This window comes from Chelonia mydas, chromosome 15 (genome assembly GCF_015237465.2).
Source record: "Chelonia mydas isolate rCheMyd1 chromosome 15, rCheMyd1.pri.v2, whole genome shotgun sequence".
Classification (NCBI taxonomy): Eukaryota; Metazoa; Chordata; order Testudines; family Cheloniidae; genus Chelonia; species Chelonia mydas.
Window position 1 is genome coordinate 21,122,340 of NC_057856.1, and position 14,963 is coordinate 21,137,302.

The window sequence follows — 14,963 nt, forward strand, 5'->3', positions numbered from 1 at the left end:
TGCTTCAGCATTTCCCTTGATACCTGTTAAAACTTGTTTCAAAGGAAGCTTGGCTCACACAGGGAACTTTTTTTTTTTTTTTTTCCTCTTCTAAAATCTGAGGGTCAGGAGAAAGTTTGGTTTCAAAACTAGGTTTAAAAAACAAAAACTTTGCCAGGTTTTCATGTGTGTATCGCTCCTTTTACAGTTTTATGAAAAGTGAGGAATGTAAACAAAATTTGAGACATGATTCATCTATTTTACTATCAAATCTCATTGGTATTTTCAATAAATGTTTTAAAAATAGCCATTAAAGTGCACCACATTTCTCAGGCGTGTCAGTAGTAGTGTTTTCACAGAGTATTAGGTAGACCTAAGCCCCAGGGAGGCATGTTCTGGGCAAGCTGCTCAGCTGGTATAACTAAGCATAGCTTCATTGACTTCTATAAAACTATGCTGGCTTACAGCAGCTGAGGTTATGACTCTCTGGTGTTTAGGAGTTTCTAAGAACAATCTCAATCTCCTTTCTTAGGGAGGCTCCAAAGTCTTGCAGCTGGCATCTCTCCTGCTTTGGGGAGGAGAGCTAAATAATTTTTTCTCTTATGGATGTTTCAGTAGTGCCACTTTCTGGAAGCAGCTCATCTGGGGCTAGATCAATGGGCATGTCTCCATTGACATCCATGGAAGCTGGATGGGACCACTGATTTCTTGCCTACAATGTACGGGTTTAAAGCAAATGTCCAGAATGGAGAATCTGTAATGGAGTGGAGCTATAATGGGAATTGGAAAGGTAGAGCAGGAGAATCCTAGAATATGGTAGAATTTATACATGGGCAAGACCTCTTAGGCAATCAAAGTCTATTCCATGTGGTCTCTACTATATTAGTGAAAGCCCAATGAAAATGGAGAGAGACAGTGAGTACAGAATAGTTCTGAATGCTCTCCCAGCAGGACAGTCTGTCTACCCACAAAGAAGCCCTAAAGACTGATGCTAAAATGAGTGAGAGCTACTGAATTCCTTAACAAGAAAACCAAATTTTGAACTGTCCCATTTAAGAAGTAATGAAGACTTAGCACAAGTAGCTATTGAGAATGGGCCATTAAGTGTGTCTGAAAAATCTGGACATGTACAAATGAGCTGGCTGAGATATTATACATACTAAAAGAGGCTGAAATAAGAAAGAGCTTTTGAGGTGCAGCTCCCGTTTCAAAAAGCAGAGGCAGGGTGCTCTCTGTCTTGGGGCAGCACTGTTTCCTCAGGGCTGCTGATCCCCCTTGGTTGGTGAGGGAAGTACTATTCAGGCAGGGAGATCTGAAGCCAGCATTAAGGGTTCAGTTCAGCTCCCAATGAACTCAATAGAAATATTCATACTGGCTTCAAAGGGACTTGGATCAGGCGCTGAATGCAAAGGAGATTTAAACCAAGGTCTCCTAAGGTGAAAGACTTTTGCATTAACCTACGGTGCCACTGAGCACAATTCATTCAACAACAGAACAGCATCTTTCATCTCTGCAAATTCACAAGGAATGTTTTTGATTTGCTAACCAGAAACCGTACATCTTCTGCCTTTCCGACAAAATGCATGATATAATGGATAGTGACTGCAGCGGGATGTCAGTAAGTGTGTTTACACCCACATTAAATGACACAGCGCATTGGGCATTAGCAGGCTTGTATCTTCAGAGTGAGTCTTTAATTTGTATCCCACAGACATCAGCTTTTCAATCCCACATGGACAACTGAGAATGCATTAGGTAGAAAGCTCTGTGTTTGCTTGGTCGGAGCAGTCACATTTTGTATTTTGTCTCTCTCTTCACCTGATCCAGCAAGCTTAGATGGAACCCCTCTATCTCTTCTTCTGCACGGATGCAAAGACTGCACGGATAATTTTCCTCACTGTGTTGGTTCAGTGTGAAGATCAGAATTGTGCATGTGTAATATGATGGCTTGGTGACAGAACAGTTTGCTTATATTTTATTTTTAGACAGAACATGCTTTTCCTTTAAAAGTGAAGCACCAATGCTACACTGCACTGCAAGAGTTTATGGAAACAGTTTTGCTGCGAAAGACACTAGGGCACTTCTATAGATAGATCTTTTTTTTCGAATCTACATTAACTCTGCAAATTGTTTTGGGGTTTGTTCTGACATTAAAGTGTCAAAGTTCCCTTGGTGGGATAATATATATAAAATATTTCTATTCTCAGTCAGTTTTTGATTTTTAAATCAATCAGAATTGTAAAAAAGGCTTTTTGTAAAGCAAAGCAAAGTCTGGTTTTATTGTACTGAGTGCTGCTGAAATGAAAGCCAGCTGCCAGCTCCTTAAGATAGTGTTTTAATTGATGAGGAGCTGCCTGTTGCATTTGTGATTCTTGAACCTTCCCTGGATATAGGTGAAACTTCATGCTCCATGCATATGGGGATTTCCTGTGGAACCTGCTGTTGGTTTTTTGGTCTCTAAATGGGACAGTGTGCCTGCGGCTCAGGACAGATTGGAAAGGTAGGTTATGGGCACTGTTTTCTTAAACCCAGTTTCAAAGCTGAAAAGCTCAGAATAAAATGCTGCCAGAACAGTTGAACAGAGACGAACTAGAGATCCCCTAAACTTTCAGATTTGGAGAGAAAAGGACACTCTGAAACATGGCTCAGGCATTTTAGAAATTGAACGCTAATGATTATCTGGAGAGTCTGTGCTTATTATGCTTCATTAATATCTTTAGTTAATAGTGTAAATCTAATATAGAGCTGGCCCAAAACTCGGGCTCAAATCTTTGCTGCGGTTTGAGATCTGATCTGAAAGTTGAACCCCTTTCCAGTCCAAATTCAGTTTGACTTCTACATATTGAGGGCTAGCTTCAGCTACTTGCCTTATCTGTTAGTGTGAAAAATCTCTGCCTGCTGAGGGTTTTCAGTATTTTCACACTAGTGATTTGAAGTCTCAGCCAGCATCAGGACCCTGCTGCGTTAGGTACCATACTAACTATACAAACGCAGTCCTTGCCCATGAGACCATAACTGTTGATGGTCTAAATAGACATGGCAGACAGAATAAATCAAAATTATTAGCAAAACAAAAGTGATACTGCATATCCAATTAGTGTCTCTGTACATTACACTGGTGTTGCCCAAGCAGAAAAACGTATGAGGGTGTGACACATCTTAAAGCTGCTGCCTTTGGCCAATATGCACAATAAGTATATTTACCCATTTTTTGCTTATTGCTATTGCCATTGAAGACAAAGTTGCTTTTTGTTTTGCTATCCTTTTGCCACGGAGTCACAGCCTTGGTGCTCTGAAACCGCTCTGAAGGACGTTCAGACAGGACTCTAGTGCAGTGTCTCTCCCTCAGGGCGCACACTCAGGAGGGCAAGAAGCCTCCTCAGCTTCAGTGCTTCCTGAGTCTGACCTTGGATAGTTCAGCACACCCTGTTCACACCATGAGCTCCCTGCCGTGAGTCCACCTGGATGGGACATCTGGGGAAGCATTACACATCCCCAAAGGGCCATGCAACCCAACTTTGCAGTCAGCAGTGACTCTCAGCCAGCGTTGTAAAACAGAAGGGTCTATTAGTCATCAGGAACACAGCGTAGAACAAATCTTGTTAGCACAGAAATCGGGAGCACTCACTGAAGCCCATCCTGGGGGGAATCCAGAGCCCAGGGCCCTGGGTCCCCCCGCCTCCAGAGACTGACTTGATTTCAGCAGCCCAGCCTCAGACCCCCTGTTGCCCCTCCTCTGTCCTTTGTCTTTCTCTCAGGCAAACAGGTCACCTGTTTTTTTTGTTCTCCAACGCCTTTGGTTGGCTCCTTGCAGGGGATGGGCTCCAGCTGCCAGGATACAAAGTGTCAGCCATTCTGTGCCCAGTCAGCAATCACATCTGCCCACTTGGGGTCTCTGCAATGATCACACACCCTTATTCCACCACCTAGATAGTTGAGTAACACATAGGGGAAACTGAGGCACACCCAGTATTCAGAGAAAACATTAGGACTTTTCCCACTCTGTCACAGCACTTGAAGCATCTATGGAAAGAAGGAATTCAGGAGGGATGCTTGCCTGTTTTGTCACTTCTTCAGTGGGAGACAGAGCCTTTCCTTTAGGTCACTGGTTTGAACCAGACCAGGAGTAATGAAAATTGCTCTTGACATTTGATGGCCATTTGGTGTTTGAAATGAAATGATCTGAGCTGGTACTGGTCTAGTTATTAACAGACATATTACCTACATCTGTCAATGGTATCTGCTGGAATCCATGTTCACGGTCTTGGAAGAGAGCACAAGGACTGAATGGGCTTTGAGACCAAATTACCTTCACTCCTCACAGGTCCCCAGTGTGTGCGTAGTTTTGTGTTGCCACTGCCTCTGCTGTAAGTTTTCTGTGGATAAATAATGACTTCATTCTCTAGGGCTGCCAATCCAGCAATTTTTATCTGTACTAACATTAGTAAATCTCAGGGGCTGGTTGAAAACCATCCAAAGATCGGTCTAGTACTCAAAAAGTGCCAGGAGGAACCATCTGAGCAAAACAACACAGGCTGGAGAGGAAGGTCTGAGACCTGCTCAAGTCACAGGAATCAGAAGACTGCTGGTTGGGGGTCTATCTGCATCTGTCTCCGGCTGGCCAACCAGTTCCACCTTAACGGGAGATTGGCCTCATCACTATCTGTGACAAGATCAGCTCCCCTCCCACATGGGGGGAAAAATATTTCTTTGTGTGAGAAGAAGGTTACATGACTATCTCAGGCCAGGCTTGGGGGAGAGTAAGATGCTTGAGTGGGACAAAGGCCTTGGGAGGCTGCAGCTGGCTTGAGGAAACATCTATAGGGAGTTAAGGAACGATTTGGATTATGACCTAGCTCCAGGAAGGAGGGCTGGGGGCTCCTGATTCAAGGAGAGAGAACTGTTTGAACTGTGGAACCAGTGGTTACGGGGGCCAGCTGGGTGAAGGTGATGTGAAGTACTACATGACTCCAGGAAGGAGGGCTGTGGGCTCCTTTACTAAGGGGAAGGACTGGGGCCTGGATGGGACCACTGTGAGAATGAACTAAATAACTGGATCCCCTTCCAGAAGGGGGGCATTTTAAACGTTATGGACTAGGTGGAGTTACTGAGGAGCCCTGCAGGAGAGCAGAGTGCTGCAGAGCCACCCCAAGCAATCAGGAGGCGCTTGGGAGGTGGTGACTCATTTTTACAGGGTCTTTGTGAGCTTCTGTGGGCCCAGATCACCCCCCAAACACACACAATCACACATGAAGTGGTACTTCATAGATTGAGCTCCTCTTCCCCACATGGGGGGAGCTAAGGTTCCCCCCAAGCACAGCCCTCCTGTCTGGGTCTGTCTGAGCTTGTATAAACCCAGCTCATGACCCCCCACCCCAAAATTTGAACAGGAAGCATTACCCCATAGATGCTTAACTGTCCTAACCCTGAAAGTGGGGCTTTCTGTGCAGTTTGAGGTGTGCATGGGGGATCAGGGAATGCAGTTGGGGTATGAAGGAGGTGGGGGAGGGGGTGAGGTAGCATATCACATCTTTCCTACTCCATGGAGATTGCAAAGAGAGTTAATGTAGTGTCTGTGAAGTCTTGCAGATTTGGGGGTCCCTGGCAGGACAGTTCTATTGGATCTGGGAGCAGGACTGTGGAATGGGCTGTGTCTTTCTAGGGTACTGATGCTAAATGCACCTGGGGATTTGCATACCTTGTGGGTGTGATTCTTTGCCTAGGTCCTTCCCTCCATCTGTAAAAAGAAAAGGAGTACTTGTGGCACCTTAGAGACTCAATCTGAGGTAAGTTGTGAAAAATGTGCTCACTACTCTTCCCTTCCCTTCTCTGGTTTTCCACTGTACTGAATGACCAGAAGGCTGGACGAAGCTGTACCAGTCTAGGCGTTTTTTTTTTTGTGGGCGGGCGTATGCAAGGGCATGTGTTTAATCTGAGATCGTGGGATGGGTTCTGCTGGTTTTACTGATGACCAGTCTTGTATTGGATAGAATGAACTGAAGCTAAGGCCTGCTGTCTTCTGATGTTTTATCTATGGAAAGCCAACCTCTGAAGGCTACAAAGTTACCGAGTGGTAATTCGTAAACTAATATAAGCTGTCAAGTTATCCTTGCTCCTGTTTCCTTCTCCTTAAAGTGATTCTTCTTTGAGCAACTTTTCTCTTTTGTTAGCTGATATTTTTAGACCAGAGGTGTTTTTGGAGGGCTGACTGATGTTTTGTGCTTCTCTCTCCTGCTCCCGTGTGGAGTCGTGGCGTCATGGCTGGTCTGGGAAGTCATCAGAAGCAGTAGGGGTACCAGCGCCGCCTGCTAGGCTGTCACTCTGACAGTCAGGGTGTTTTAAATGTTGTTTGGTGTCAGAATGAAGTCAGCAGCTTGTCTATGTGTAATGAGCCAACACGTGGTGTGAGTCTGATCAATCTGGAAATGCACTGAAACCGTCTAATGCCCTGCAGCCCAGAAAACATGAAACCTATCCTGCACAGTTACGTCTTGTTCCACCAGGACTTTCCAGGGAGGAAACATGCACCAGTGATTCAGACAGAGCCTGGGACTCGGGAGACCTGGGTTTAATTCCCTGCTCTGTGTGACATTGGGCAAGTCATTTAGTCTCTCCATGCCTCACCTCCCCATCTGTAAAATGGGAATAATAGCACTGCCCTACCTCACGGAGGTGCTGATGGATAACTATGTTAAAGACTTTGTTCAGATAATATGGTAAAGGGGACAGATAAGCACCTAAGGTAGCTGTTAGTTTGTTCCCAGACACCTTCCCCCCCCGGCCCGCAACAGAAGGGAAGCACTTGATACGTATGAATGTTAATGCAACTCCAGGTAATGCCAAACAAAACAGCACATCCTACTTGTTCTTTTTACCCTTCTTATGCTGTAATGGATAAACTAGGAGGTGGTGTGGGTCAGCAGATGGGGCATTGGACTGGGGCTTGAGATATCTAGGTGCTGTTTCTGCTTCTGCCACTGACCTGCTGTATTACCTTGGGCAAAACACTTCCCTTCTCTGTGCCTCTGTTTCCCCTTGTCTATTTAGTGTGAATGCTTCAGGGCAGAGTGTGTCTCTTCCTATAGATGTGCACAATGGGGCCTCTAGATGATACTGTATTACAAGAAACAATTTTTCAAGATTTCAACTATTTGTTCCAGTTTGCGATGGGGAAAATTTTCAAAATCTCAAATTTTCATGGGATGGGGAAAACCTTTTTCCATCCAGCTCTACCGCTGATCCCTGGCCCAGGGAACTGTCTCTAGCTTAAGTTCAGTGCACCTCTGATTTTGCCGTCCCTTGCTGTATGGGTTCAAGGCACAATTTTTATAAAAAGCGAAGTACAATCAATCTATTCTTGGGAGCAGGGAAAGATTGTAATAGATGCTTTGTTTGTTCCATTATATAGAGCAGCAGTTCCCAAACTGTGGGTCGCGACCCCATTTTAATGGGGTCACCAGGGCTGGTGTTAGATTTTTGGGGGGTCTGGGGCCAAAGTCGAAGCTTCAGCCCTGGATGGCGGGGCTCAGGTTACAGCCCCCCTGCCCAGGGCTGAAGCCCTTGGGGTTCAGCTTTGGCCCCCCTGCCATCCAGGGCAGTGGCGCTCGGGAGGCTCAGGCTTCAGTCCCCCATCCTGGGGTCTTGTAGTAATTTTTGTTGTCAGAAGAGGGTTGTGGTGCAATGAAGTGTGAGGACCCCTCTGGGATAGAGTATCTGTTGAGCACTGACATTATTATGCTCGCTGCTCTCCAAAGCAGGGAGGGAGGCACAGTGCTGTTCCCCAGGGCTTTAGTCTAACTATTGGAACCTGCCGTTCCACTGATAGCTGTCCTACCTGCCACCACTTACCAAATAATTGAGCAAAAAGAAAAGGAGTACTTGTGGCACCTTAGAGACTAACATTTATTTGAGCATAAGCTTTTGTGAGCTACAGCTCACTTCATTGATGCATGCCGTTGATGAAGTGAGCTGTAGCTCACGAAAGTTTATGCTCAAATAAATTTGTTAGTCTCTAAAGTGCCACAAGTACTCCTTTTCTTTTTGCGGATACAGACTAACACGGCTGCTACTCTGAAACCAAATAATTGAGGATGTCTGTTTAAATGTGATGTCCCTTGAAGACTGCCAGACCTGGTCTTTCAATGGGCTGGGAGGCTGAATGAATTCTACAGCAGGGAAATCTCCACTGAGCAGAATGGTCAGGCTGCATCACCCTGTCCATACACCTTAATCTGCAGTAGACTTGCTCAAAAAGAAAGGGAAACACAGATCCTATAGGATTGCTTATGACTCTTGTGACTCAGTAGGAAGTGCATCCACCTATTGCAAACCCTTCCCAATTCTATTCTGTGGAGTACAGCTTACTTGAAGGGAATGTCAATGAGGTCCAGCTGTCTCCCCCAGTGCGAAGACCTAAGAGGAAATGCAAGCAATGTAATTTTTTGGAGGGAGAGGGTAAGGGCACATTGTTTTGATATTTATTATTTCCCTGTTAATGTTCTTCATACATGTATTCCTGAGGAATGGTGATTATGAAACTCCAGTAGTTTGGAGAGTTCAAAGCTATTTCTGTGGGGTAATATCTCTGGGCTTGTGTTCACTACCACACTAAATCGGTGCCACTGCATCAACATAATTACTCCACCTAAAAGGCAGAAACTATGTCGTCGGGAGAGCGTCACCTGCCAATATAGTGCGGTGTAGACATTGCTTTAAATTGCTTTAAGTTACATCACTCAGATGGGTGGATTTTTCACACCGCAAACAACGTAACTTAAATTGGCTTAAACAATAGTGTAGACAAGCCCCCATTTCCTTCTTACATGGAAGAGTGTCCCTTTGGAAGTCCTGAAAGACAGAATTTGGCTTCTCTCAATAGATGTTTAAATGCTGTCATGGTGATATCAGTACTGCGTCTTTCTGTTACAGGAGAAGAGTATCAAGCATGATCTGGATCATGGCAATGCTGTCCTTGAATCCCCCAAGCTGTCTCAGTCGGTTCCAAAAGTGGAAAAATCCTCAAGCAAACAGCAGGAGGAGGTTAAACCGGTAAGTGTGTAATGTATAGTCTTCAGTCCAGCGAATAACCTAATCCACTCCACAGCCTGCCTAGTAACTTTGAGTACACTGTAGGAGGGCAGAGGACACATTGAATGCAACCAGGAACTCAGCCATTCATGTGGCCTCTTAAATAAATAATATTTTCATCTCCCTTGTTTTTGGTTACAAAAAGAGCGTATTGCAGTTAACACTGTAGCTGTAATCATACCTCCAAAGGCTCTCTGTGCCATAAAGCAGGGATGTCCTAGAGCTTGGGAGACCTTAGCTAACCAGTTAAATTCTGGCTGCCCCCTGCTAGCTTCAGATATGGTCTGTGGATACAGTTCCTGGCTAGTGGATGTTGTCAGTGTAATACTGCAGCATCTGCATTGTTCTTAATGGTTGCTCCATGCCATATTCCCTGCACTGACAACGTACCCACTGACTATACTGCTGTCCAAACGCTCACCCCATCCTGTGGTTTGTCTTTAAATGTTATACATCAGGATTCTACTTAAAACACCAAGGCTTCCTGTCCCTCCCAATAGCTCTCCCTCCCACATGGGTACTCAGGCCAAGATTTTAAAAAATGGAACGCTAAGATTAGCTTCCCTAGAGACCATAATTGGGCGCCAAAATGAGGGGCCTGATTTTAACAAAAGCTCTGCAAATAATCAGTGGACGATACTTTGTGGTCAGTGCTCCTGAAAACGAGACCACTACCTGGGAGCTTAACTGTAGGTCACCCAGGTTTGAAAATGTTGGCTTCAGCCTGAGGTCCTGAGTCGGAGACCCACCTAGTCTGTCTGCCAGGGCGAGGCACCAGAATGGCTCTGTGGGTCTGAACAGGTCCCAGAGTCTGACGGCTGGTCACATTTATTCACCTAACCCTGATGCTACTTGTCAGATTCTACAGAATGTCTTCGGAGATGATTTCCCTAGTGCTAGGAGGCAAATACATCCATTAGCTGTAAATTAGTCACAGCATACCTTCAAGGAAATAGATAAAAAGATAAGAAACCACTGACTGAGCAGCAGAGGCATAGAATTTATATTTAATTACAATTTTTTATCTTTCTTGGTAACAATGGAAATTACTGTAATCTCAAACAAGCTTGGAAAGTGGGACCCAGAACAGTACAGGCTCAGTGGCTGTTTACCTTTTCCTGGGGTCAAATAGGGACAATGGAGATCCACATATAGAAGAGATGATTTTTATATTATTTGGTTGCTCTCTGCATTTGTTCCCTAGCCAGGTAAATAAAGTTGGTTGCTAAGCTTTAGGCAAGCTGTTGCCACTTAGAATGACTCATGTAACCTTGTTAACCAGAGTGCTTCTGTGGGTTTTTCCGTTAGAGATATCACCATGCTTTCTGTCCTCCACAGACACAAATGAGTGCTCTCTTAAAACTCTCTAGCCTTTTGCTCTAGAGAGGGGGAAAAAATCTGAAATGACTAATTACATTTGTAAAAATTATCTTTAAGGGATGAAAGAAGAACCAGTCAGTTACTGTCTGTCATATTTAAACTGCAATTACTGTGCTGCATATTGATTTTCATAGTTCAGTTGAACACATTAACCTTTACAAGGGATGTAAACAAAAAGTGGATCTGAGCCATTGTAGAATTATGATTGTCAAAATTAATACATATGTTGGATTACACTTACCTTCTTGTTCTTGCTAAAATCAACATAAAGATGAGGAGAAAACTGGGTTGCAATTTTTGGAAATAAGGGGGTATAAAAACTTTGGAAGTTGGCCAAAAGTTCTGAGTTTAAGTAACTCAAAATACTTAAAATGCTTTTTATCTGGGAATCTTGAAATTCTTTACCAAGAAGAGTGTATATAATTATCCCGCCCTTTACAGACTGGGAAATGCAGGCACAGAGAAATTAAATCATCACTTGTCCAAGCTATTCAGCTAGGAATAGGAGTCAGATATTCTGATTTTCAGTCTGATGCTCTATCCACTAGATCACATGTTAATTCATTCTATAGTTCAACATTGAAAGGACCATGCAATTGATAGGATCAAAGAGATGTGGGAGGGTAAATTAGTTACACCTGGATACCTGCATGCACTGAGCCTTTGTCAGCAAACCAGATCCTTCCTTTCATAAGGTGCACATTAAATGCTGAAATAAGGCCCATTTTCAGTGCCTCAAATGATAATTTGCATAAACACCATTGATTAGATTTTGGAAAGCATTGATTATGAAAGATATATCTTTAACGTTGTTTTAAACTTTTGTAGTAAGTACAGATGGGCCCAAGTTATAAATTTGAATCTGGAACTAAACTTTTTTACTGAGTTCAAACGTGTTTTGGATCCAGGTGGCTTAGATTATGCCAAACCTTGACAGTAAGATATAACAGCGCATCTTTCTTGCTCATATAGCTAATTACACATTTATACAGTGCATTCTATGTGATTGTGTAACATATATACTAATAATGTTTATTACTAAACCAAATAGACTCAGTACTTTTGACTTATTTATGGTTTGGCATAAATTACTGAGATTTCCTCCCCTGAAAATGTTATGAAAAATTAATTTAAAAATACCTACTACTAATTTCTAGCTAAGAATAGTGTGGTATTGGGTAGGTAATTGCTTCCACTGTTCATTTTATTTTTATATATATATAATATATGTATGCATTTATATGTAATTCAGCAAGAGCCCATCCCTATCTATTTCTGTTGATATCTGATTTTATTATCCAGATTTAGTGTTATGATATCAAATAATGGATTTTCATGCTTGAAGCAAGATAGATACTGCATATAAACTGAGGGCTATCCTTCCCTATGGTAAAGCAAATGATTAGCGAACATGCCTGTAGAAAAATACTACTGACTAATACACATAAGAATGCATGCAAAGTATTTTGTATATCTATTTGTACTGAATCTCTTCTCATTGCCTGCAGCTCCCCTGTTCTAATCTCTTTAGGTCACTTTGCTTCTGTCCTCCTGTGTGTTTGCTACCCCTGCAATTTCAGAGTCCTCTGCAAATTCGGTGGATTTACACTAAGTAACATCAGATAAAAACCTGAAGCAGATGCACAGGGTACAGAGAGAGGTGCATTTCCCACCCCCCTCTCTAGTTTAACTGATGACAAAAGTCTCTGGAACCCTCCAAAGCATCATGGATTGGACTACAACTAGCAGAAAGCAACACTAGTAGAAGACTGACTGACAGTTGGTCTTCGTAGCAGAAGCAACTGCAAGGAACACCAGTGCTCCACAGATAACAGTTGGAGAATATTTGCTTGGAAAGGTGGATTCTTACTTAATTCAGGTGGATTCTTACTTAATTCAAAGCAGTTCACTCACCCCTCCTATTGTCTCCCTCCAGCTCCAGTTTGCTTTGCTGCCTTTTTTCCTGCTGCAATCTTATTCTAATGGGTTATTTTTGTCATCATGGGGGGTGAACTAAGGGTAGAATAGCCTATAGAATCCCTCTTTTGAATAGGCCCTCTCATTTGCTATTGCTGAGTTCAAAGAATAAAGATCAATTCATCTGCACTATTCAATCAACATCTTCTTTAAATTGTACCAAGTACCGGGTCATGGTGACCAAATAGCCTCAGCCTATATCATTGAACCACCTGACTCAAGAGCGGGGATCAGGGGTCTGGGGAGACATTGCTGTCAATCACTTCTTGTTTACTCTTCCACTGCTTTCTTGGTTATCCAAGATTAAGTGTTATGTAAAGACAAGGAACAGCTGCTTGCTGGGACTGTCAGGCAGCATGCAAAGGGGGGAGAGCTGGGAACTCCATTATACGAGGTGCCTTTTTAAACCTGCTGTAAAAGGGATAAGCAAACACCAGCTTCCCTTCCTAAAGTAAGGAAAGGCCAGCATGTCAAGAGAGTAGAAGGTCCTGGAGTGGGTAGTAAGAGCCTGTGGCCGCTTTCCTGTTGGGAATCCCCTGGCCAGCACAAGCTTTTAGCTGTGAGCAGGCTGCTTCAGTCTGACCAAAAAGGAATCTCTTTGTGCTTATCCATTTCAGGGCCTCTCTGTCATTTCATACATTGTTGTCCTTTGGGCTCAAGAGTTGCTGCTTGCCTTCCTCTACACCAGGATAAATGGGGGAAAAGAGGAGGGACTGACTTTCCTCAAAGGCAGGGACAGAGGAGGATGTGGCCAGTGAACAAAGTATTACATGCAAATGGCCAAATCCCTTTTCTTGTCAATAACATGTCTTGCTGGCCTGTTGAATCCCATCCCTGCTTTGTCTTTTCGTTATTTAGATACATAAGCTCTCTGAGTCATGGATTGTCCTAATAATAAATAATATCACCTTGCTCTTATGTAGCACTTTTCATCAGTAACTCTCAAAGCACTTTACAAAGGAAATAGGATCATTATCCCTATTTTATAGATGGGGAAACTGAGGTACAGAGAGGACATGACTTGCCCAAGGTCACCCAGCAGAGCTGTGGCAAAGCCAAGAACAGAACCAAGAACTCCTGTGCTCAGGTCCAGTGCTCTATCTTCTAGGATTCGCTATCTTCCACATTTGGGTACTGCTGTACTATAGATAACAAGTATCTCTTAATAATTATAAATTTGTATTATGGTATCTCCTAGCGGCCCCATCCAAAATTAGTAATCCCATTGTGCTAGCTACTGTACAAACTCATAGGAAGGGACAGTCTCTGCCCTGAAGGGCTTACAGTGTAAATAGAATCATAGAATATCAGTGTTGGACAGGACCTCAGGAGGTCATCTAGTCCAAACCCCTGCTCAAAGCAGGATCAATCCCCAATTTTTTCCCCAGATCCCTAAATGGCCCCCTCAAGGATTGAACTCACAACCCTGGGTTTAGCAGGCCAATGCTCAAACCACTGAGCTATCCCTGCCTCCCCCTACTACATACAAAAGATGAAAGAGAAGAAATATTAATTTGGCAGACAGAGAACTGAGCTGCAGAGACTGAAGTGATTTGCCCAGGGTCACACTGGAAGTCTTTGCCAGAGCTAGAAATTTCATCTTAGGTGACGAGAGAGAGCTTGGAGTGTTTTTGCAACTCACTTTTACAGTTCAGTCACCCTTTGAAAAGCATTTTCCTGAGGGTTACCCCTAGATAAAGTTCATCCCAGCTGTGAGGACAGAACCATGAGCTTTCATGGTGAAAAAGGTTGCATGTGGTTGTTTGCTAAAATGCAGAGCCATCTGTTCCTGCCCCTCGTTCCTTGCCAAAGAATGGTCAATTGACAGGTGATTGCCAATCAACTTTGATGGCACCTGGCTAAGGTTTCAGCTTGTCCTTTGTCTTTGAGAAACTGGTTTACCCACTCCCCAGACTTGTCAGGTAAACACATTGTAGTCATACTTTCAGTTTATATGCGTAACTCTTAATGTGTATTTTGTACATACATTGCACAAGAATATTGATGATCAGTGTGTTAATTTTAAATGATACCTCACAAGGCATATTTTGCACAAAGATTCTTACAATAGCATGTAGGGTGTGAATACAGGGGTGCTTTCAGTCACCAGAGGAGCGCTCGAGAGGAAATGGCATTGCATCCTTTTGATGTGTAATGTTTCATTGTGCGTATTTCTGATATGCATACCTGATGGTATGTGAGGTAGAGCCCCGACTTGAGTAGCTCTCCAGTAAGTGGCCCAATATACAATTAAGGTAGAATTGTTATTCTTTAGTCTTGTATCTACTATTTTAGTGTAATATTTTTTTAACAAAAATTAAGAGTGCCCAGGGCATTATATAGGTGCTCTTTTATTGTACTCTGCATAAGTCTAAATATAAGAAAAATGTGGGAAAAAGGATGGCCTTGTGATTAACGCACAGGTCTGAAAGTCAGGACCGCTGGGTTCTATTTTCAATCTTGCCACAGACTTCCTGTGTGACCTTGGGCAAATCCTCTAGCCTTTCTGCAATTCTGTCGCCTCAGCTCTAAAATGGGGC

The 14,963-nt window shown here is 43.3% G+C and overlaps 1 protein-coding gene across 1 annotated transcript in view; it reads left to right on the forward strand.

Annotated features, from left to right (window-relative positions):
* STX2 (syntaxin 2) overlaps window positions 1–12,441 on the forward strand; it is a 74,039-nt gene extending 61,598 nt beyond the window's left edge. Inside the window, exons 10-11 of the mRNA XM_043529361.1 lie at window positions 8,908–9,027; window positions 11,955–12,441. Of these exons, the coding sequence (XP_043385296.1) occupies window positions 8,908–9,027; window positions 11,955–12,062 (228 nt within the window). The 3' untranslated portion in view covers window positions 12,063–12,441. The remainder of the gene's footprint in view (window positions 1–8,907; window positions 9,028–11,954) is intronic.
* Window positions 12,442–14,963: the final 2,522 nt, after the last annotated feature.